Source organism: Panulirus ornatus, chromosome 12 (genome assembly GCF_036320965.1).
Source record: "Panulirus ornatus isolate Po-2019 chromosome 12, ASM3632096v1, whole genome shotgun sequence".
NCBI classification, from domain to species: Eukaryota; Metazoa; Arthropoda; class Malacostraca; order Decapoda; family Palinuridae; genus Panulirus; species Panulirus ornatus.
Window position 1 is genome coordinate 62,013,349 of NC_092235.1, and position 25,289 is coordinate 62,038,637.

Sequence of the window (25,289 nt, forward strand, 5' to 3'; positions counted from 1 at the left end):
ACAATAATGCATCTTCACGATTTTAATGATCTTAGAGGCAATTCGTCTATAGTTCAAATAACCGACCAGCAACAACAAAAAAAGAATAGCGCATTTAAATTTTGAGAGTAATGGGTTTTGCTAATAATTTCCTTCGTGACTGTTAGCTGTTCATAAATTATGTACGAACTCAAGATATTCATTTACCGACGACACAGCCTGTAAATTAATGTAATTAGTTTCATACCTAAAAATCAATAACTGTAGATTTCAATCTAATGTTAAATCAAGCGTAGGAAATAATCTTTAGGCTGTTCTATTTACATAGTTATGTGCCCTGCAATACCATGTCTTTTTTTTTTTTTTTACACCAGGTGATAAATATCTTGTTTATAACTGTATTACGACACAGGTAAGAAACACTGACCATAAACTGTACTTGACACCAACGTAAGTAGCAGAGTGTTGCAAGTTTTAACCACGTGAAGCACACACAAGTTTTGCAGTCGAAATGCAAAAGGCTTAAGTAGATTTAAGAAAGGTTGACAAACATAGTATATAGTAGCACTAACTAAGCCTGTACGACTGTTACGAAGTCTTCGTTGTCAAATTGTATATATGATACAAAATTAAATTCTTTATAGCCAGAAGTTCAATTCACTGTTAGAAAGTATGAGAATTATAAAATAAAAAATTATGAAATATCACATAATATCAGCCACACAGGGATTTCTAACGGTGTTATGGGAAATTAGGTGTTCGGTACGGGAACAAGAACCCGTTTCGGGGCCGAGACTTGGCGAGTCGATCGACAAAAATAGCTCGGAAATTTGAATGATCTTCATGAGAGGATGAGAGTTAAGACAGAAATGATATAATACTCCGACATTTCTTTCAGTCTTCCACCTCTTCTGTACGACATCCCAGTCAGCATTAATTGCTAAGGAAGATATTCCGTGCTCCAACCATAAGTTGGAGTTTAACGTTTCTATTTTGATTTTTAGTTTGACACATTTCGTCGATAACCATTTCGTTTCATGTGCATACAATAATTGTTGGTAATAATGTATGTTAATTCTTTTTTTCCTTATTGGATGTCGTTGCTTAATGACAGTGCAGCAGTTGACAGTCGCGACGTCCAACCTCATACAATGAATTATGATGTATGCGTCATACACATATCACGAGGTAAGGCATAATGATGAGTGGCATGTCTACATTCATTACCCATGATGAGTGAGGTTGTTTGACACGTCACGTCTTTCCGTTTACGCAACACACACACACACACACACACACACACACACACACACACACACATCCTCCCTCAAAACCCCCCTAAGTTTCACACGGGTCTCTCCTGTGCCAGTAGCAACGATCTACCTTGATGACAGAGTAAAAATGATGGCCATTAAGCTTTAGATCTGGGAACATACGTACAAATACTGGCTTCATGTACAGCGTGAAGGATCCCATTTCTTTCTTTTTAAGAGACTTTTTTTTTTACGTGAATGCAAAGAGTAATTAGTGTGTGGCCTCGCTAACGCGGGAGACAGAGACAAAAGCAAAATGAATAAAGAAATAATTTTTTTTTTTTAAGAAAATACACAGTAGCACCATACTAAAGATTCATGGGTCAAAAATATTACATTACTCGACTGCATGATCATTAAATACTGCCGTGACAGAAATATAACAGTAATTTCGTTGAGTTTTAAGAGGGAGAATCATGATGTATTAAAAACACTGTTTCAAGGGAAATCGTGCAAGTCATTGTATATGATGAGTCGTAGGTATCAATACTACACTTCAAAGCTCATAAAGAAACAACCTTACACTCGCCTTGACTCAAATTGGTACAATGATTTGGCTCATAAGATATGGCAGACGTCATTTGTTCCAGCACTCATGGGCCACATGCAGAGTAAGAGTGCCATATGTGGTCTTAGCATGCATTATCTTTAACACCTGACGAAGGTGTCAAAAAAAAAATTTCTGGTTGTTGGATGTAGCTTACGTTGACGGCCTTAATTACCCTGGCAGTTGAAAGGCCAACAGTCTAAACAACCAACCAACCAATCATCCAACACCTCCTTACTGTACGAAGAACACCTTCCATCAATAGAATCTCAAAGCAAACTTTCTCAAGGACTTACCCCCAATGCACAACGTTTACACACACACACACACACACACACACACACACACACACACACACACACACAAAATGTCTGGGCACAATGCGACTCCTGCGCGTGACCTTAGCCACAGAGAACAAATATCGCAGGAATGTTCCTTTTCTTCACCTTTATCCCAGGTGTTGGTTCCTTGAGACCGGTAAAGCCACGCCCCAAGCTTGTGTGTGTGGGGGGGGGGAGGGGAGGGGGGGGGGAGAAGTGACCTTTCTGGTTAATCCTACATAACTTTCAATCTTTTCTGCGTGTGCGAACTTGGGTAGCTTACTCTTATCTCACTAGATCTGTCACATGACCACTGTGGTTTCCATCCCCTCACCACACACACACACACACACACGAACTGGAGGCAAGAGTTACCAAACGCTCGAAGCTGGTTCACCAGGAATAATCTCAATTGCACCATTACCAAGATATAAGGGAGAGGTAAGATCATAGATGAAGAGGCTACAATTCAAAGAGTTCAGGCGGCTACAATTACAGGAAAAAAACTTTGAATGCAAAGTTAATTTTTTCTTGATATCGCGGAAGAATTCGAGGTTGGTATTGGGAAGCGAGAAACTTGTCCCTCACACAGGAATCATTTGCATCAGAGAGAAATTCCTAGGCAAAAAAAATTGTGGGAAGGAAATTCTCCGAGAGAAAACCCGGGAAGTCTTGTGAAGAAGGAATGCAAACTGTAAATAAAAAAAAAAAAAAAAAGCTGCTCAGATATCGTTTCGAAATATCCTGACAATGAATAAGAAAATGTTAAAAGAATATATATATAAACGATCTATTTTCTAGGGTGAGGCAGGAAATTGATACCGGAACATGGGGTTACCTTGGAGGTGTGTGTCTGTACTGGAAATAAACATCAAAGAGGCAACAACAAATGCGAGCGTCGTGGTGTGTTTACACAAGATCCGGTAAGGTCGCCTCCCTGTATTCCCTCTCTTCCGTTCTTCTCACACTTCCCTCCTTCTACCGTCCCGGCGCTCTTCTTCAGAATCTTTTTTACTCAGTCTTCATTATCACTTTGTATTTCTGATGCATCGAAAAAAAAAAGGGGGAGGGACGTTGGCGGCCTCAGAGTTAACCTATTCTCACACACGACTGACCTGGAAAGAGCAGGTCCCTCCCACCGCGTTTCTTTTTTTTATATATGCCAAGATGAAATTTGCACCAGAGGCGAAGGACGAAGGAAAACAACTTTCAGATCCTTGTATCTGCTTTTGGTCCCTCCAGACGACGTCTATAAACCTACTAATCGAATGCTGTGTGCTGTACAAGGGCGTAGACGCATTTACCTGACAATTTAAGCTGACGGCACCTGAGAATCGTCTTTCTCTCTCTTAAACTCAGACTTGAAAGCAAGAATTTGGTTTACTCAAGTAAAAATAATCTCACTGCAATTACACAGGACGAATTTTGCCATGGGTTCGCTGCCAACAGCCCAAGATCGAATTAATTGCATGACAACTCAAAAGGTAGGTATTGTAAAGTTTTGACCGCCGTGAGCAATATTGCTTTCACTCTGTGTATACATACCAAATATTATCCTCCACCCCTCCCTTAAATGTGACTGAAACCCTGTGATGGATGTTACAGTGAAAAAGCAATTAACCTTTGCAGTAAAACTTTTCCACGCTTTTTTTTTTCCACATTAAGTATTACATATTACAGAGAGATCCTTCTGATTGCAAAATCGATCAAAATCATGCATGACATAAAATGTGAAGCACTGCTGTATAGATAACATAAGATACCACCACGTGAAACTTATTGACGAAAAATTATGGTGCATTACTTAACGAAGACTTGACACCATACTGTCAGCTGAAGCTATTAAGGTAACAAAAATATATGAAATTTCTTAATCACTAAATATTACTCGCCTCGTCACTGGTAAGACAGTTAATGGAAGTTAGAGCCAAATGAAAAAAAAGATTCAGACAGCCTTTCACTCCCGCGATCACATGAAAGCTGAAAAGAAACTGGGTTTATATGGAGTTCCATGAACTGCACAGGCCCACTTGGCTTACGGTGCAAGCTGGCGAGGTTTGAAGGTCATTACGGAACAGCAAGATGCTCTGAGGGTACGGGTGGGGAAAAAGCAGACACAAAAAGCATCACACAGCACTGATGCGCCTCGTCTAAAAACACTAATTAATCTCTCTTGAACACGACCATACCACCTTTGATGCTTGGACATCATGGCGGTATTTATGACTTAAGATCCTTAAAAGTAGGGATAAAAGCCAAGGACATTATATATCCAAGGGTGGTAATCGTCATGATCAAGGATCCTATTGTCCTAAAAGGTCGTACAATTCACCTCTCGAAACTCAAGATGGCAGGTGCCTGTGCATCATGAATGGAGACATTCATGTTCAGACAGAAGAAATCCGTGTTCATGCGAATGGCATCCTAGCACTGCACTATGGTAGGTAGGGGAGAGATACGAACACGCCGCGAGCATGGCAGCCTAGTGACGATCATAAAAGCCTATATGCATCGAAAGCAAGCTATTTTTTTTTTTTTTTTGGAACATCTCTGTACATTAGTACCTAAATGATAAGAGAAGTGGTTGGCATTAGGACAAGCATGAATGAAGGTGGAAAGATCCGTGCTAGCAAGCATAACCACAACCAATGAACAGACCAGCAAGCACCACAACAACAAACACTAGGTTAGGTAACACGTCAACACGAGTAAAGCCAAAGTAAAAAAAAATATATGTAGAAATGCTGAAATACGAGTACAAAACAAAATCGGTCAGACACAGCAAACAGACCAGAGCCTATTTACATTTAATACTCAGAGGTACGAATATTACCAGCAAGAGAAGACACCATAGAAGATACTTAAATATATCTAGCGGATGCGGAGGGGCTCATGAAGCCAATCGCCATTTCCGATCTTTACATGCGAAGGATGTGCCAAGCGAGTCAGATTCTTGTCTAAATATGTTTCCTGATAATGCTAAAATTATGAAAGAAATGCAGAGCAACGGGGACTGAGAAACATATACTATACAAGCTGCAGCAACGCTCGAACATGGTGTTTATGAAATTTGGTCCTTCAAATTGAAAGAAGATGGGGAGAGGTTCAAACAGGTCTAACGGTGAGAACCACATTGGTGGAAACAGATTGCGAGAGTCATATGCTGAGAGAGAGAGAGAGAGAGAGAGAGAGAGAGAGAGAGAGAGAGAGAGAGAGAGAGAGACCAAGGAAATTACATCACGCCGCACTTGTCAGCAGGAACGGCATGAAAGAAGCAAGTTATAGGTTAGGTTAGTATACAAATAGCCTTCCCTTCAGAGTATATGGATAGTGAGACGTTTAGGAAGATATACTCGACATACGTTCGCCTTCAGCTGGGGATATGGAGCAACAGTCTGGTCTCATCAATTGAAGAGCCACACAGAATTGCTGGAAGGGATCCAAAGGAACACAGCAAGACTCTTACTCGAACTAAATGGAATGAGCAACAAAGTGGAGAATGGACACCTTCAATGTGTTCGCCATGGATGAGAAAAAAATAAGGGATGACAAGACTGGTACGTATAAATTTCTAAGAAGCCATAACGACGTTACCACAGAATAATTCTAATATAAAAAAAAGAAAATTTAGATCAAGAGGGCACAACTGGAAGTTAGGCAAGATGGGTGTACGGAGGCACGTGAGAAAGCATTTCTTCAGCCGCACAGTTGTGGACTTGCAGAGCAAGCCAAGCCAGCATGAAATAAACGTAACGATCACTGGAAAATAAAAAATAAATGAATAAGAAAACCGAGACAAGAGGCGGGAGTACCACAAGGGTAAAGCTCCTTCCCTGTACGCAAAAATAGAAGATAACACAATGGACGAAAGTGGCTCTTGGGTAGGTTAGCGGGTGCGGCCCCAGGGTTGGCGACCTGAGCGCGTCATCCACCTCCGCCACCGACAGAGGTACAAAAACTAGCCGAAGTGGTACGCCCTCCCGCGCCACAACCTAGTAACTCTCTCTCTCTCTCTCTCTCTCTCTCTCTCTCTCTCTCTCTCTCTCTCTCTCTCTCTCTCTCTCATACCAGCCTAGGTCTCTATCAGATTCTTTAGTTGTGTTAATACAGAAATAATGTAATCACTTATATGTAACACATAGTTTAGACTTTACAAGGGTTTAATTCAATTTATTTGGCTTTTTGAAATATAGTCGGCGTCATAAATGAACTTTCTTCAACCCATTTCAAGTGTATCTTACAATTCATCTTTTAGTTGTACGGTAGAGAGTCTTGCTGAATTACTCCACCAACTGACAAGAAATTACAAAAGATTAAAGCGACATAAGGATCAAGTCATTCGAACTCCGTTTGATGTCGGTTGATCTTTGCTAAACCCTTTCAGGTTATTGAACTAATGTGAGAACTGTCAATATACTTTGCAGTACAGAGCTGAGTTCTGAAATACTTTGGTGTTTGGTCATCGGCCCAGGATACTTCGTCAATATGAGCTAAGTCATCAATAAGAATCACTACAAATGAGAAAAGATTTTGTCCATATATTAAAGTGGTTAACTATTCTGTATTTCCCTCTGCATTTAATTATCTAAATAATCATTAGCATAAATCTGGTCCTTCTCTTTTACTGAATTTCTCTTTACCACTTTTCTCTCCCTTTAATTCCTTACTTTCAGTCCCTACAGAGGAAATTCTTTTCTTACACAACACCTAACAACCTGGTGCATGAAAGAAATGGAAATTATTGAACGCAAAATGGGAACCAATAGGTGTACATCTATGATGGAGGGGGATGTTTTCTGTTAGTTATTTCAGGGCCTTAAATCCCACAGATTCGATGGGGGTTCTTCAGACCTTTTATGTTACAATCATTCCTCCAAATTCTGATTTCAGATAAGCTTCGCTTGACACTGGGGCACCTATAAGGTCACTTGCACGAACGTAACCTTTCAATGTTGGGCCTCGTATTGTTGAATACAAGCTGGGAACAATCGTTTCCCGGAGAGAGAATGAACAGACTATCAACTTCGATGAGCAGTAGGTTACATCACAGAGTGAATACGAGACTAGGAATATAATTGTACTTATGATAGATTGAAAATGGATGCTTACCACAATGGCTGAGCCAGATATCACAAACACAGAAGTCCAGCACCACAGGGAGAAAGAAATCACACCACTATAACAGTGACGTTCACTGGTAATGGACGTTGATGAGCACATGTGAGCAAACAAGTGGAGACACCTTGAAATCAATCAATCGGTTACGAGCTCAGAATATTCAACAGGAAATAAACCTCTCCACGCATCATCGACAGACGAGACTTTATGATGTTCGTGTCGTGCAAATGTCTAGGCCACACAATGAAGCCTTGCATTCACGCTTTTTCTGTTAGCACTAGGGATGGGAACGATTGATATTTTTTGTGCTCATTGGCAAATACCAATTCAACGGTGCGCTTGCCTTTAAGCACATTCAAACATAAAACGTCTACATGGACCACATGCAGATATGGTGTATACGGTTATAGAAACGTCTTTTAACACCCGAAGAGGCTGTGAAAAAATACCTTAGGTGATGAATGTAGCTTGATATTTTCCCTCTTCTTAAAACATACTCAAACGTACACAACACACGCACCCCCACACACAAGACACCCAACCTGTACCAGTAATGGCATACAAGAGAACGGGCACTCATTAACAAAAGCACACGCTTCCATTAATATAGTTTACGCTTACAAATCGACACAGAAATATACCAGACATGTATACTTCCATAAGGTCACGTCTTTGACATCTGCTTCGCGGATTCTAGCCTAGTACCCATCCTGCAGTTTGACAGCCATCCAAATCCAAGAACATGAGTGCGGTAACAGTTTTTCTTCAACAATCAACAATTGCATACGAGACTGAATAACATACATACCGCAGTCATATCTTGAATGGTAACAGGTCTTAGTTACTGGCCACATATTCAACAATACAATGGCCTCATAAGATACAGGCAACTGAATTCTAATGAAAGATTCTCTGCAAGGCTGCGACGCACGTAAATCATAGCACTAATGGTTGTGTAGTACGAGACGATATTCTAAGGCTCGATCAGACAGATTTGACAGCGACTTGTGCCAGGCGAGAAACTGCTAAACGTACAAAGGAAAAACGCAGACGTAAGTTTGTCAACAGAATGCATGTTAAATGATATGTTACGCTAGATTTGGTCTACGACATTTACTGTCATTTTCTTTTTTTATGTACACACATGAAAATACTGAAAAAGAATGAAATAATTCATAATTCATATTACGAGGTGGTACATAAAGTTAACATCCATTACAATTCATGGTAATATTGATAGAAAAAAAAAAGTTTAGCAGTAATGGCTTTGTGTCTCAAGCATAGTCGTGTAAAGGACTTTGAAAAAAAAAATGGGTGATTTCTTCCTTTAGATTTGCTGTATGCCCAGTGACCTACTGGATGTCATATTGCCTGAAGTCGTTCATTCTGAATAACCATTATAACGACGAGCACAAACTGAAAACTATCATTTATCCAACAGTTAAACAGACGGTTTCTTTGTTAAATAATTCTTCAATCTATCGACTTCAAGCAGGTTATGACACAAGAAACTGCTCTCTGCACCGCGCACGTGAGGTATATATTCCCAAGATAATCTAAATCTAAATGTCGCCATAATTTATTTCCCCCGACTGCGGAAGTGCGACTCGACCTTGACTTTCGGGAGAATATCCTTCGCGGCGCCACACAGGGAGGTGCCGTGAGCGACAGTGTGTGTGTGTGTCTAGGAGATGCTGGAAGCTTTCGTGGATTTACAACCGTCTCTAACGCTAACCACCAGCAATTCTACTTTTAATCAAGACAAAAGCATCCTAATTTACACGATTATTAATAAATTAAACTCAGTACCAATGTGGCCTCTTTATAGATAAAACTTCTTTTTTCCTATTACAGTACATCGACAAATGCTCGAGTCGGTCAAGTTCTTACGTCGAAACAAGCCATGTCATACAAACGAAAAGTAATTCCTAAGAGTCGTCGTGGTCTACATCCTTATGATTTTATTCAATTCTACGTATATTACATTTTTAGAAAAAAAATATATACGTATCTGTACCTACGTACAAGATATCAACAAGCATAAAGAAAGACTTTGATCATCTAAATAACTTGTAAACGAACCGAAATTATCTTACTACTAGCTGACTATTTCATCTGACCTCATGAACATCTTCCTCAGATGTTGTGTGTGCAGTTTATACTAGGGCCCTTCCTGAACAAACTAACGGTACAGAAATTCAGACCAGCAAACAGAGAACTTGAAAACTACAGTGAATCATGCCATGTAACGAATTGTATTGATTATACCTTGCATAGAGGTGTGTGTGTGTGTGTGTGTGTGTGTGTGTGTGTGTGTGTGTGTGTGTGTGTTGTACATTCAGTCTTCTTCGCAAGATAAGCGCTATTAATGAAAACAAAATATCTTGATGAGACCCAGTATAATTAAAGATTAATTCCGTAGTGAATTCCACATTAACAAGGAATAACTTTATATAACAAATGATGATGTATTCACGAGGTTGGGCTCAGATATCGTACTCAGTCAAGGAAACTGATCTCATAACACTCGAAATGAATTAGTCTCGGTAAAAACGGGAGTGTAAGCTTGCTAAACCATTTTTTAATACGTTACAAACTTATTTTCCTTTAGAAAAGTATTAACGTCATCCTGGCAAATATATCATCCACAAATCTATCATCACAAATGAGCTATCTAGCGATAAGATGAATCTGGTTGACTGGATATGTAGCGGAATTAACTGACTAGCTATTTGGACCTACTTCATTAATTACGTGTTTATATGTTTCGTCGCTTATTGAAGTTACATTGATGGATTTCCTTTATCAGGAAGTTAAAGGAATGATACTAGTGGCCGCCTTACCTTGGCATACTTTGGCAACAAACGACACAGCGAGTGAGGTCTGGGTTGGACTGGGAATGAGCTACGAAAGCTCCTGGTGCCTCCTGGCACGGACGTACAAGTGAACCGGTCTTCATGGAAAATGCGAGACTAGTAATCATTCTAACAACTGACAGCCATTATATCACTCTATATGACTGGCCTGTTATGTGAAAAAAAAAAAGTTATACAAGATGACTTGCTGAGATATATATATATATATATATATATATATATATATATATATATATATATATATATATATATATATATATATATATATATATATATATTTTATTTATTTATTATACTTTGTCGCTGTCTCCCGCGTTTGCGAGGTAGCGCAAGGAAACAGACGAAAGAAATGGCCCAACCCCCCCCCCCCATACACATGTATATACATACGTCCACACACGCAAATATACATACCTACACAGCTTTCCATGGTTTACCCCAGACGCTTCACATGCCTTGCTTCAATCCACTGACAGCACGTCAACCCCGGTATACCACATCGCTCCAATTCACTCTATTCCTTGCCCTCCTTTCACCCTCCTGCATGTTCAGGCCCCGATCACACAAAATCTTTTTCACTCCATCTCTCCACCTCCAATTTGGTCTCCCTCTTCTCCTTGTTCCCTCCACCTCCGACACATATATCCTCTTGGTCAATCTTTCCTCACTCATCCTCTCCATGTGCCCAAACCACTTCAAAACACCCTCTTCTGCTCTCTCAACCACGCTCTTTTTATTTCCAGCAAGTGTCGTTATTACGCCGTTCACTATCGAAGTATATATATAAGCAAAATCCAAACTCAAGACCATCACATGTTAAAGAGACAAATGTTGTACCATCGAGCTACTGAGTTAGAATCAGTTTCCTCGAATGGGTAACTCGATCATAATCATGTCGATGATCTCACCAAAGTATGGTGGCTTTTTTTTATTATTATGACCTGTCTCCCGCCTCACTCCATCCAACACAAGATAAATCGTTACTATACAGCTGATGCCAGGCTCTGTAGACCTATTGGGTTTTCAATCAAATACACATCTTGAGGGGTCTCCCAGCCACAACTCATACGAACACAAGCATTATCAATCAGATACAAAAAAAATAAATGAATAAATAAATAAATACGGCAGTACTTCGATGATTATTCAATCTCGGGCAAATACCTTCGAGAAAAGTGTAGTTAAAGATAACTAGTGTAATATTCATGTACTTACCTGGAAAAATAATCCAGCTTGAGTGTGTGGGTGTGGCGCCAGGGGAGAGTGTGTTCAGCACGAAAGCCTCAGCCAGACTGACCCCTTGACTCCTCCCCTCCCCTTTTGCTTTGACTTCCAAGGCCGCCAACGCCAGCATGAACCCGCCCAGCGACCCATTTTCCAATCGCTTGCCATTACCTATTCTCCGGTACGTTTCGACATTTTTCCCCAGTGTTGTCATCCTGTTATGACGTAGTATCAACGTAATCGAAAGCAGAACTGATTTCCTTTTCACAAACCAATCATACGTAGTGTTGTAGATGTAACGAGCGTATGTTGAACTTCCTGGGAAGATCATTCAGTGGGAGAGCGCGTAGCTCTCTCTCTCTCTCTCTCTCTCTCTCTCTCTCTCTCTCTCTCTCTCTCTCTCTCTCTCTCTCTCTCTCTCTCTCTCTATCCTGAAATGCACGAGAGCTTGGAGGAGTTATCACGGTGACCTTATGTTATCTAAAAGCTATAAATGTCACGCAGGAACGTTAAGTTCCCTAGCTTTCGCCTGAAATATCATGTTTCAATTTCATTTTTTATCAGTATATTACGTTAACAAAAAAGATGTTATGTTTCTTACGTTTTCGCTTGAAATTTCGTTTTGTTTCTTCATTCGTTTTTCTATTTTATTTTTTACCAATACATATTTAATTCTGAAGACCTTGATTAAAATCACAAACATGGTCATCACATTTTACAAAGTACACACACATCCAGCTGAGCCACTCACTACACTTTAGCTCCATATGGGGTTGTCTTGTGCCAGGAATGGCAACAAACACACACACACACACACACACACACGACCTGTGACTATAATGGCACACACAAGAACGAGCTGTCACTGACAAGAGCCGATGTCAGGCTTATGGCGAATCACACACGCACGCACGAGCCTGAACATGAAATCAATATAGTTCAAACATTAAGAAGCGAACAGACAGAATTTTTCTTATCAAATAATGAGAAATAATGTAAAAGTTGCCGATATGATCAGCGAAAATGCAGACCTATCTTTTAACGATGACTCATAACATTTCTACCCGATATCAAAACCATTGCACGACAAGAGTAGCGGGTGGAGCACCACTGATAATGGAACTCTTGACAGCAATCTTGGTATGATTTGGTCAATGAAAACGACATTAACGTAACTTAGAAAGCTTTAGTAAAACCTTCGAAGCAGTAGAGGGAACATATACGTGTCAATGCGTAAAACAGACGGTCTGTTTCTAAAACGAAGACGACAAGGTGGTGGAACGTCGAAATAGAACACTCTCTCTCGTCTGGTAAAGTATCAAATGAGAAGCTCAAAGAGACCAATCAATAACAAAGATAAAGTAATGTAAATCTGCATGGAGAAAGTAATAGAGTTATACGGCAAAGTAAACGTCATTATGGAGCGTATATTGCTGAAAATAGCACACGAAATTCTGAGGAGTTTCACAGTTATGTAAGAAGCAACGGAGTCATCACCTCATCAATTGGTCCACTGATAACGGAAAACGGTGATTTGGTTCAAGACAACGAAGCCATGGCGTCTTAAATGACATTTTGACATTTGTATTTACGATCGAAGACACAACCCATGTCCTGAATCCAGTTTCAATGATAAGATGGGAGAACGTTCAACAAAAAAAATGACGTGAAAGCTGGACATACTATCAGCAATAATGAAATTAAAATAAGTAAAAGGCAGGCCATGATACGTTTTATCCGAGGACAGTGAGAGAAGCGAAAAAAAAAAAATAGTTAAACCACTGACTGCCTTTTTCATTTTCTCAATAAGTCATTTGCTACGGGAAAAGTTCCAGGTGAATGGAAGTTTGCCAATGTGACAACGATACTAAAAAAAAAAAAAAAAAGTAAGTCACTGTCCAGAAATTATCGTCCAGTTAGCTTTAAACCATTTAGAGGACCAACACTAAATAAACGTTTATCAGCATGGTTTTCGACGAAATCGCTCGGCTGACAAGTCTGCTTGATTTCTTTCATGACACGATCAACATGCATGATGAAAATAAAGCAGTGATGTCATCTGTCTACGTTTTCAAAAAGAATTTCATAAGGTTCCGCATCAAACGTTACTACCAAAAATCAAGCACACGATATTAATGGGGTTGTACTTCGGTGGAAAGGAAATTCGATGACTGCCGTAAACAGTGTTGCAATAAATGGCCAAACTTCAGAATGGTGAGGCGTAACAAATGGTGTGCCACAAGGATCAGTCTTGGGACCAGTTCTCTTTCTCATATATAATGATGATATTTAAAATGGGCTGCAATGCAAGATATCAAAATTCGCTGATGATACAAAGTTGGGAAATAAGCCTCCAAATGAATGTCTACAATTTCAGAATGGCATAGACAAACTGATGGCCTGGGCTCGTAGGGGACAGTCGAGTCTTAATATTGATAATCGCAAATTTCTACATATCGGTAGCATAAACGAAAAGGCAAGCTACAACATGAATGAACGGCAAAACATGAATGAGAAAAAAAAGACTTTGGCGCAATAATCTTATGAACTAAAACCAGGTAAGCAGGGCAAAGCAGTGAAAAGAGAGAAATAAAAGTTAGTATTCATAGGTACGTCCTCTGAATTTGAGTGTAGGGAAATAATCTTTATTTACAATTCATTGGTTCGTCCCAGTCTTGATTATTGTATTCACTTTTCATAAAAAAAATATATATATGGAGAGAGTACAGGGTTGAAATACCACGATGCTTCTCGGGATAAAAAACAAATCGTGCGTGTGCAGATAAATCGACCTGAACCTACGTTCAGAGAGAAGGTTAAGAGATGATCGAATCTAAATATTCAAAATTATCAAAAACTTTGATAATCTTGATCTACCAAGTTACTTAAAAGGATTCGTCTGATTTCGTTCGTAGTAATGGTTACCAGACTCGTGGGGAAACGTTTGCTTTACCTCGAACGAGGCGGTGCTCTTTTTTCCATCATGATTGTTTAGATATGGAACGATTTGCTAATTAAAACTGTTGAAAGCAGTTTTATAAATACGTTCATGAACAGACGATATTTCGCTTCAAATCCACGAATTACGTCATTTGCGCCTCTTTAGTCACGTTGACAATTTTTATTCTCTGAATCATCTGTATACTTTCTAACTTTTACGACACTAAACTGTGAGTGTCTGATATCTTTCAGTATCACAAACAGCCTCGAAAGAACCCAGTGGTATGTTACTGTTTGAATTCCTTTTGTATATTACCCAGATCACGCACAAGAATAACATTTTACTTTCATTTACATACATTGCCTTGAGTCGAAGACAACAATTAAAACGCCTTTAAACAGAGAGAAAAATATAGAAGAAATTCAGCAAGTGAGCCAACTTCGCTGTCTTGGAATCATAAGACAAGACCTTACTTTATAATTAGTTATGACGGAGGAGTCAGCAGGGTTAACTTGGACTATATAAGATACCTGGCGCAGTTTATGATTTTGTTCGGCAACTCTGGTATCGATCCAAGAATGTGTTTTGTTACAAAGACATGTTACTATTTCCTCAGCTCTGTGTGCTGGGTTGACACAAATTACTTTCACTAGACTCCTCCTACAATGGAATCTTCTGAAAAAAAAAAAAATCCCTTTCTAAGTCGTTTGGTTAGACTAGGTTAGATTATATTTGGTTCGTTCGGTTAGAGTACAAACGTATACCAATTTAGCCCAATCTTTTTTTTTTTTTTAAGGAATCCGAAGATTGAGTTGCCTGACACTATTAGTACATTCCTTCATAGTTTCAAAGACGTATGGTGGCACATGACAACCTTCAGTTCTACGTATTACATTAACTGGTGTCCCATCTCCGTGGCGCGGAAGCTGGGGCTGAGCGTGTGTGCCCACCTCACAGCATCCGTTAATGCCTGAGCAGCATGTCATGGATGGTGGTCGCAAATGAATCTTTCCAATTACCGTATTTATCATCTTCTGTGTTTATAGCCTCAAAAGAAGCAGTGTCAACCTGGGGAGCATTTACAGGTTATCAGGGAACTCGTGAATAAATGTATCTCTTCCATTTAGGTCGACTGCCCCATCAGCTACAATTATTAACTACCGCTTCAGGCCAAAGATGCATTTCTCCCTCTTAACTGATGTTTGACTAGGACCCAGGAGCTGACTAGGAAGTAAACTATCCGACCTTTTATTTTCCAACTTCTTCAACTTTAACAACACGAACTAAAGTCAATACACAAATATTTCGTCGTTGACGAGGTATTGCCTCATTCTCTCACATCCATTTTCTATCTATATTATAAACCGACCGGACAACGAACGAAGAGCTCTCTAATCAACTATCTGCATTTCTTTTTTCTTTCATATTTTTTTTTTCCTTATTCACAAATGAAAACCAGCCTGTCATCATCGGGCACTTCAGAGATCAGTATTACTGATGTTATAATTTGTTCTTTAAACACCATCCTCTGTGTTAAGTTTTTCCGCCATGGGAATTGCAAGTCTTTCTGTAATCATTTTAATATTTCCTTTGAGCATATTCAAACTCTCTGATGTTTAGTTGGTTAACTAAACTTAAGCCTATCGTCATTTTGCCAAATAAAAACCTCAACACCCATAGGTTTCAAGATAATTCCAAGATCATACACGCTCTTACTGCACATCTGGTCTCTTTTCCGCGTCTCCATTTTTCATGACCAGGTTCAAAGAATCTTTAACCTGATGGTCAAAGGTCAAGCAGCCAGAACCTTCACAAGATCAAGTATACAACAATATACACATGCCGAGGTATAATGTAAAATAAGTTCCTTGCGCATGTGATCTTAAGGTTGAGACTATTGTTATCAGTGTTTTCTTAATCTCGAAATGTTTTTCAAAGTACTAAAAATGATGATTAGAATACATCACTATGATCATTGATACATATAACAATATTCGTTAAATATCGGCCATACATTCACTGGGAGTCTCACTGGTCTTTTGATTAACATCTAAATGAAGGGGTTGAAGTTATCTTAGGTGGCAGTTATATCAATATCAACATTGACTGTCTTAATGACCTTGAAGGCTGATGGGCTACAAGCCTTAATAACCTATCATTCTTGACAAAATTATTGAAACCGCCTAACCAGTTTGTTTCCTGTAATCTAAAAATTCGTTCATAGGTGGTTTAAACGGCTTTTTCCCCCCAGTTGTCTAATAGCTTTTTTTCTCCTCAGTGGGTCATTTTTTTTTCCTCAGTGGCCTAATAATTCGTTCCCAATCGGTTAAAACTTTGCTCGTACGCAGTCTGATAGTTTGTCTCCTCCTGCTTGATGCATAATTCGTTTCTATATCGCTGAAAGTCCCAGCAAAGGTGTAAAGATTGTCAAAGGAAGATAAAGTATGACGCACTTCTAACTGTAAGGCTTCACGTCTCTCTTATCAAGTAAGAGCAGTCCCTTATGATAACAAGCCATTGAGCAAGATGTTATATCATTCTTATACTTTAAAACTTGAATTGAACTTCTATCCATAAAGAATTCCATTTTGCATCATATATGCAATTTGACATCTTAATTCATCTACTGGGGGCGATAATGGCAACTATAACTTCAATCAAACAATTCCATTTCGTATGAAATACCATTTTTGATAGCCTCCCATTTTTCTTTCTTGCTATCAACGTTTTCTTTTAACCCGGTAAGATTTCTTTTTAAACATTTTATGGTCATTAGTGACATCTTTTTTTGGCAGATCTTGTTCAGCTCCAGCTTCCATAACTGTATCAACAATTTTGCCCATTATGCACGTCACCATGGCATGTGCAAATGCTTCGAACTGTGTGTCGTACTTCTTGTGTTAAGTATTTATATTCTACGGCATTGCAGATGTAGATACACGCTACCACTAACTATCCCAGGTGTCTTATGATTATAAATATAGCCCAACACCAACAAAATGAACGTTTACCGAACATCTGAGCTTACTATAAGGAGCTACAAGTAAAAACTCGCTGCTCACGGCCGTGATGTGCAAAACTGAATGTTGGTCACCAGACGGGTGCGTCAGTGGTTCATGAACGGTTGCAATTTTGTAGGCCATGAGTGAATCAGATGTTGGGATCAAGATTCACTTTCAGACAGAGAAGAAAAATCTCCATGTGTGTGTATATATATATATATATATATATATATATATATATATATATATATATATAGTGGCGGCGGCACAGGGGGCTGAAGTCCCCCACTTTGAAACGCGGGGTTTAAGCCCCATTTTGTCTATATTTACTTGAATAAAACTGCAGTATGCTGCATCGTCGCCTTAGATCAGTGGCTTTTGCTCCAGTGTGCTCCCCCCCCCCCCCAACTTTTTAGAACCTGCCGCCGTCTCTGATATATACCCACATATCAATACATGGTTTATCTTTATCTTTACTACTTCATATGCAGTAGCTCAGTGTACTGACTGCACGTCATCCCCTATATACCACTTCGATCTTACGCATTATATCCAATGCACGCCTCTTGCTCTCCTAAATGTTAAGGCCCTGACACCTCAAAGTCTCACTTCCATCCCTCCATTCGCCTTGTAGTTCTCCCCCTCCTTCTTGCTCTTACTAATGTGACGCATAAATCCACTTAGTCTTTCATTACTCATTTTCTCATTACGGCCGAACCATATCAACACACTTTGGTCGGTCCTGACAGTCATACTGCACTTACTAGCTCACTTCTTTCTGGCACAATCATTAATCTAAAAAAAAACGAAAAGTTATTCTATACATTATCATCAGGCATAACACATCCGACACACCCACCTTCCGGCTTTCCTTTGGATTTAGGGTTCATAACTCTATTCCCTATCATAACGACGGAACTAATATACCATTACACTTAATCATATTTACCCTTGATTAACTTGAGCTAGATAATCGTCAAACAAGATGAGAACATCAGCGAAAAAAAACAAAACTAATAAATGCTGACATCATAACACAATGATTCACCGTGAGGTGCCATGATCAAACTAGTTTGCTTCTCAACCACCAATTCACCTCAAGGTTACGGCGCTGACGAACGTCTTGATCTCATGGCTGACACATGCTGGGTATTCGTGTACTGGAGAGGGGGAAATATACCAGTGGAGCCTTGAAGCCCAATTCTGAGTACCACACATTCCTGAACACTGACTCCTCGTCCACCACGAGGTCTAGAGACGTTTTGACTTGACGGTTCAAACTTCAGCAACATACTGAGGGGCGTTCGTGGGTACCGGATGGGTGGTGGATTCATGGCTGGAAGAAAACCTGTTGTGGATCAACATCTGACGAACGGGAGTGGTGGATTCACTCGTGACCGAAGACCCTTATTAGGGACGAACGAGACCGAAGACCCTTATTAGGGTCACTGCTCCTCCTCCTGACGAACAAGAGTGGATCCACAAGGAACTGACGGTCATGAATCACTCCTGACGAAGGGTAATGTGGATCCACTGACGGTAAACCACGATGAATACGTTCATGGTTGACGAACGACTCGCTGCTGAATAGTGGATTCACGGCTGACGAACGTGAGTGGTGGATTCACAGCTGACGGTCGGCTCGTATCTCGAGTCACCATGGCAACGTCTTAATCCACAACGAAAATAGTAAATACTGCAGAGACCACGGTGAGGCTGCACCTTTTCCAGTAACTCCTTTTCACCTCAGCTGGGTATGTACAGATATATGTACATGTACAATCATATTACACATGTACAATCATATTACACATGTACTTGCTGGGTATGTACAGACATATGACACATGTACAATCATATTACACATGTACAATCATGACACATGTACAATCATATTACACAAGTACAATCATATTACACATGTACTTGCTGGGTATGTACAGACATATGTACATGTACAATCATATTACATTGTTTATCTGAAAAGGTGTGAAAAATCTTTTAACATACAAGGGGTTTCTTTATTTCGTGGAAAAAAAAATTTTGGATGACTTCTTTTGCTCCTTATTGAAACTAGCCTTTGGAAACAACCACGTTTCTTCTGGGTTAGTAATATTATAATTTGAGTTTTGGAATAAGTGGAGTAAGGTGTTTTGTTCTTCAATTTTCGGTGATAGTCGGGGGAGGGGAGGGTTGTGAAGACTTGGGAAAACGTTCGGTTACGTAAATGATTGAATCATATTACAGATTTTTAATCAAGTTTGTAATTTTGAGTTAGGTAAAGTTTAGGTGGGTAGGATACGCAATGCTTCTACAGTTTATGTTGAGGTGGGTGAAGTTGGTGATGTATTAAGAAGAGGAAGCGCATGATAGAGTAGATAGATTTTGATGAAAATGTTACCTTAAACTTGATAGGTGTGATTAGAGCTGGATTGCACGATTGAGCACATTTTTTTATCCTATGGTAGAAAATATTGGTAGCAGGGAGGGCTATGAAGATCTTGGTAAATGTGGAGTAAAATGAAATGAAACTCATAGAAATCAATAGAAGTAATGAAACTTCACTCAACTTTCTCTAGCAACCTTAACTTACCTTTTTTTGTTATCTAAAAAAATATGTGAAACTTTGCATCCAATTCATGTGATGTTTCTTCATCAAAAGCTTCCGGTGTTTGCCGAGTTTATTTACTTCCTTAGACCACATGCACCCAGGATAGGAGGAGGAAGGTATGTTTCAACTGTAATACTGGTAGGCACTGAAAATTAAGGTAATTCTCAACTTCTGGTTGAAGTTAGATAGGGTTTCTTTATTTTTTTTTAACTAATGTTTCTAGTTTACCCAAATTTTTCATGTTCATAATAGCCTGCTTAACTTTCACATTATTTATTATTTGTTCAGAGAAAGAATTGTCTGCCAGATCATGCTCTCCTGGTCTAAATTTGCTCCAATCTTATTCGTCCAAATCAGTATTATTTCTTTGGTGTCTCTAAACTGAAACACTACTATGACAGATACATGGGTATGTTGGAACATGTACTTTGAGATTAGTTTTATACCAACAATGTTATTACTAAATTTGAGGTGCTATTAATTCATCATTTTTATATAAGTGTTCACCTCTGGGTTATGCTGATGCTGATCAAGGACCAGATGGCCAGAGCTATCTTGTTAACCTAATACTTTCACTGCACTTCAAGATGATGATGGGTGAGAGGTCTTCAACTGCCAGACTTGATGACGGTAAAATTTCTCTTTTATCTCGTCAGTAATGATATTTGTGTGAAATCATGATATTAGCAAAGAAAATTATTTCATGAAAGCAATATTTAAGTGGTGCTAAAAAATTCATACTGTCAGTGGAATACCGTTTGACCCACCCATCCTCATTTATCAGCATAATAACAGCTACCAAATGTATTGCAAAGCAGATTGATATAATTGATACCTGAACACATATTTGGTAGGCAACCGAGCACATTATAACTTAGTTTGAATTCATGTTTCCAGTGCATGAAACTTTTTAACATATTAATAAGGTTTCTTAGTAAAATTAACCTGTTAATTAAGGTTTCCTGGTATACTTAACCTGCTGATTAAGGTTTCCTAGTATATTTTTGGTAGAAAGCCCCTTTTTTATTATTATAAAAATTGTGAATATTATGGATATGTTTGAGAATATGTTATCATCATTGATGATTAAACAGTATTGATCTCAAGAATAATGTTTTTTAATTTTCAGTGTATTGAAAAGTAATGACTCAATCTTTATGATTTCTGTGATGGATGTGGCTTTTGAAATGAGGATGATGACAGTAAATTATGGCAAGAATTGATACATTGTTTTTGTTGTGTACTTTTATCATGTTCATTTATTGATTGTATTATACTGGTACATAATGACTGTGATAATAATTGTGTTTTAACGTGTATTAGTACAGCACCATAGAGATTATATATGATTGTTCATGATGTGCATACCAAAACATTTCAGTTTAGGTATTTTTTATTTATCTTTAGCATATTGGGAAAATGTTTACATGTAATATGTGTTTATTTTTCACTTTGGCAGGTTCTTGCTTTGAGGGTTGTTAAGATGTTATTATGTGTAGGACCAGAAGGTACAGGCAAAACTCTGTTACTTCGAAGGCTAGCCAACCTGAACAAGCCCGACATTTCTTTGACCACTGTACCCACTGTAGGATTAAACATTGCCACTATTCCCCGGGAAGCAGAATTCCCATCCATCAATATTCGTGAACTTGGTAAGACTCTTTTTAACTTCCAGTAACTCTACATTATTTTACCATTTTTTTTCATAAAGAGATTGCTGCATGTTCAAATGCTAAGGGTATTAAAGGAAAGAAATTTAGATAAGAAATGAATAATGAAAATTGAGTGTAGTGAGTGTTTCGAAAGACAAGTTTTTGCTTTTAGGCAAAAGCAAAATATGAACAAACACAGGTACAAGTACAAAATTGCACTTTATCAAAACATGAGTAGGGATATCATACGGTCCAAACACCATGACTTTTGTCCAAAGAAAGAAGTGTTTCTAGGGGTGTACAAAAGAAATGTGAGGAAGGAGCTTAGGAGTAGTAAGAAGGTATGAGCATGTTAGAGTCATCCAAAATGGAATTGGAGGGTAAAACTGAGAGAACCAGTGAGTTCATATGGCTTTATCAGTAGAAGAAATAGCTGGATTAAAAATTGAAGAAAAGGTAGACTGATAGAAGATGTTAGGAAGATTTTAGAGAAGCTTTTGTTCAAAGACCAGAAAGACCTGTGTGTGGAAGAGGGGATATTATTACTTTCTTTCGATAAAGAAGTGCTTCACCTCACCAGTCACTAATTTCAGTAATTTCAAATTAGGCCAAAATAAAATGAGAGTTAAAGAAGAAAGTTTTTTATAAGTTCAGTATGCCAGATCCCTTGCCTGAATGGCCTTAAGAAAAAGCATTTTTTGTAATAGATTGGATGAAGAGTCCTAGAAAAAAATATATTACTCTATATTCACAACAAAAACCAATGCTTTATACTCAGCAGAGACAGAAACATTCCCAAGAAGAGACAGTAAACTAAAAAGAATTCTCATTAGTCCATTTAGCACTACTAAAGGGCTGTTATTGGTATTTAGAGGGAGCAGAAAGTAGAGGAAGTGCGGTAAGTTAAGAGACATCTACGAGTATGAACATTCAGATTTTATATCGATGAAGTGAGGAATCACATTTGAAAAACACCTCCCAAAGGACCTGGATATTGGTGATGACAGGATGATTATTGATTTGTTCCAGATTTTTTGTGAATGGAAATTTTATTTTTATTATTATACTTTGTCGCTGTCTCCCGCGTTTGCGAGGTAGCGCAAGGAAACAGACGAAAGAAATGGCCCAACCCCCCCCCCATACACATGTATATACATACGTCCACACACGCAAATATACACACCTACACAGATTTCCATGGTTTACCCCAGACGCTTCACATGCCTTGATTCAATCCACTGACAGCATGTCAACCCCGGTATACCACATCGCTCCAATTCACTCTATTCCTTGCCCTCCTTTCACCCTCCTGCATGTTCAGGCCCCGATCACACAAAATCTTTTTCACTCCATCTTTCCACCTCCAATTTGGTCTCCCTCTTCTCCTTGCTCCCTCCACCTCCGACACATATATCCTCTTGGTCAATCTTTCCTCACTCATCCTCTCCATGTGCCCAAACCACTTCAAAACACCCTCTTCTGCTCTCTCAACCACACTCTTTTTATTTCCACACATCTCTCTTACCCTTACGTTACTCACTCGATCAAACCACCTCACACCACACATTGTCCTCAAACATCTCATTTCCAGCACATCCATCCTCCTGCGCACAACTCTATCCATAGCCCACGCCTCGCAACCATACAACATTGTTGGAACCACTATTCCTTCAAACATACCCATTTTTGCTTTCCGAGATAATGTTCTCGACTTCCACACATTCTTCAAGGCCCCCAGAATTTTCGCCCCCTCCCCCACCCTATGATCCACTTCCGCTTCCATGGTTCCATCCGCTGCCAGATCCACTCCCAGATATCTAAAACACTTCACTTCCTCCAGTTTTTCTCCATTCAAACTCACCTCCCAATTGACTTGACCCTCAACCCTACTGTACCTAATAACCTTGCTCTTATTCACATTTACTCTTAACTTTCTTCCTCCACACACTTTACCAAACTCAGTCACCAGCTTCTGCAGTTTCTCGCATGAATCAGCCACCAGCGCTGTATCATCAGCGAACAACAACTGACTCACTTCTCCATGGTTGTTTAATTTGTTTATGGATGGGGTTGTTAGGGAGGTAAATGCAAGAGTTTTGGAAAGAGGGGCAAGTATGAAGTCTGTTGGGGATGAGAGAGTGAATGGAAATGTGAGGGTTTAAACACTCCCAGCTTATGTGTGAGAGGATTTTAACTGTATTTTACAATATGCAGTGAAGTGCCCTAATTAGAGAACGTTTTGCGTGAGGATATGGTGTTAAGAGTCTCATGACAGAAATTTAGAGATTTTGAGAATGTTAAAAAATAAGTTTATAGAGAACATAAAACAGAGCACTTTAGATTAATGCTATGGCAGACAAATCTTTAGGCAGATAGCATTAGAGTTTAGAGATTTGAGGTATATGGGGCATGCAACATATATTTTGGTTTTGAAATAAGCACAACCTCCATTTCGAAATGGAAATGTGGGCATAGGTGGTAGGTAGATATATGGAAAGAATTAGTGGTAATGTCACTATACTCTCTGAGAGAAGCAAGATTTTTTGGCTCTAACTAGTAGGTGTTCAATAGTAGAAGAATTAGCAGAAAACTACTAGGGATTTAGGAGGAGCCAGTGCTTCAACTGCTTAGGCCCTCCCTTTTATTAGCAGCAAGGTCAGATGAAATGCCAGAGATTTTTTTGCACCTTATGGTATTAGGCACTGGGGTCCACATGCCAGTTAGGCTCTTTTGTTTTAGTATTCAAAAAGATTTGAAATGACACAAGGAGGTGGAGGTAAAAGCATATGGACACAGGAAGGAGAGACATATGATGCACACAAAGAGAAGTTACTAAGACCTGTCCAGTTGCTAATTTTTCAAGTGTCAGAAAGTAAGACCTCCAGTCCCTACATAGAGGTTGAAACATTGTTCTGAATTTTGCTTTAGTGTTCCTAGGTAGTACTTCCTTAGAAAATTGCTTTCTACAACCTATTACTTGTTTATGGTTTGTTTAAGATTACAACCATAGGTATGTGATGATGGGCTTTCAGATTCTGTAGAATCACTGTAGTGTGTATTCATTTTGAAGGTAGATGGTGTTGACATAGTAATGCTGTAACACTACAAATTATGAAACTCTAGTAATAATGTGATTTATATCCTGAATTATTTTGTTTTGATTGGATTCACAGTTTTTAAGCTAGATTCTACATGCTGTGCTTGATTTCAGTTTGTTTTGTAGTTTGCTTAGAGGTAATCGCTGCTTTTTAGCTCAGACCCTCTTACCTTTGTGACCTCATCCAAACCTGGTAGAAAAATTGTAACTTACGAATACATTTTGATCTTGTCCAAAGCGATGCAAGGAAAGAATAACCTTTAAACTTACTGTAACCAAAAGTCTCCAGTTTTATCATTTGTAAGAAATTTAATGAAAGTACTTCCTAGCAACTTTTGAGTATGTATAATACATGGAATAAACAGTATGTTTGATTGATCTTTGTTGTATTTTGTCATACAGGGGGTAGTATGGCCCCAATTTGGCCAAGCTACTACACGGGTGTGAAGAAGGTACTATATGTTGTTGATGCAGTCAATTTGACACAATTGGGTGAAGCCACAATACTGCTGATGGATTTGCTAGCCCATCCAAAACTAAGGGCAGCACAGGTATGTCATAGGATGATGGTGTATATGCATTATATTATTTACAGTGGAAATGTATTGA

The 25,289-nt window shown here is 38.9% G+C and overlaps 2 protein-coding genes across 12 annotated transcripts in view; one reads left to right on the top strand and one right to left on the bottom strand.

Moving 5' to 3' along the window:
* Positions 1-18,579, bottom strand: part of LOC139752108 (alkaline phosphatase-like) — a 43,796-nt gene extending 25,217 nt beyond the window's left edge. For 2 of the 4 annotated variants that reach the window (XM_071668006.1, XM_071668004.1), the window contains exon 1: positions 18,417-18,579. The gene's annotated coding sequence lies outside the window, so the exon portion shown is untranslated. Of the gene's footprint in view, positions 1-11,368; positions 11,691-18,416 lie in introns of those variants that run through there. The other 2 variants (XM_071668005.1, XM_071668003.1) reach the window with 1 other exon arrangement.
* A 148-nt stretch (positions 18,580-18,727) lies between these two features.
* The window catches only part of LOC139752112 (ADP-ribosylation factor-like protein 16), a 29,037-nt gene continuing 22,475 nt past the window's right edge, over positions 18,728-25,289 (top strand). Inside the window, exons 1-5 of one of the 8 annotated variants that reach the window (XM_071668016.1) lie at positions 18,728-19,074; positions 20,432-20,561; positions 21,061-21,143; positions 21,391-21,583; positions 25,083-25,231. In XM_071668016.1, the coding sequence (XP_071524117.1) occupies positions 21,141-21,143; positions 21,391-21,583; positions 25,083-25,231 (345 nt within the window). In that variant the 5' untranslated portion in view covers positions 18,728-19,074; positions 20,432-20,561; positions 21,061-21,140. The remainder of the gene's footprint in view (positions 19,075-20,431; positions 20,562-21,060; positions 21,144-21,390; positions 21,584-25,082; positions 25,232-25,289) is intronic. The other 7 variants (XM_071668012.1, XM_071668013.1, XM_071668015.1 and 4 more) reach the window with 7 other exon arrangements.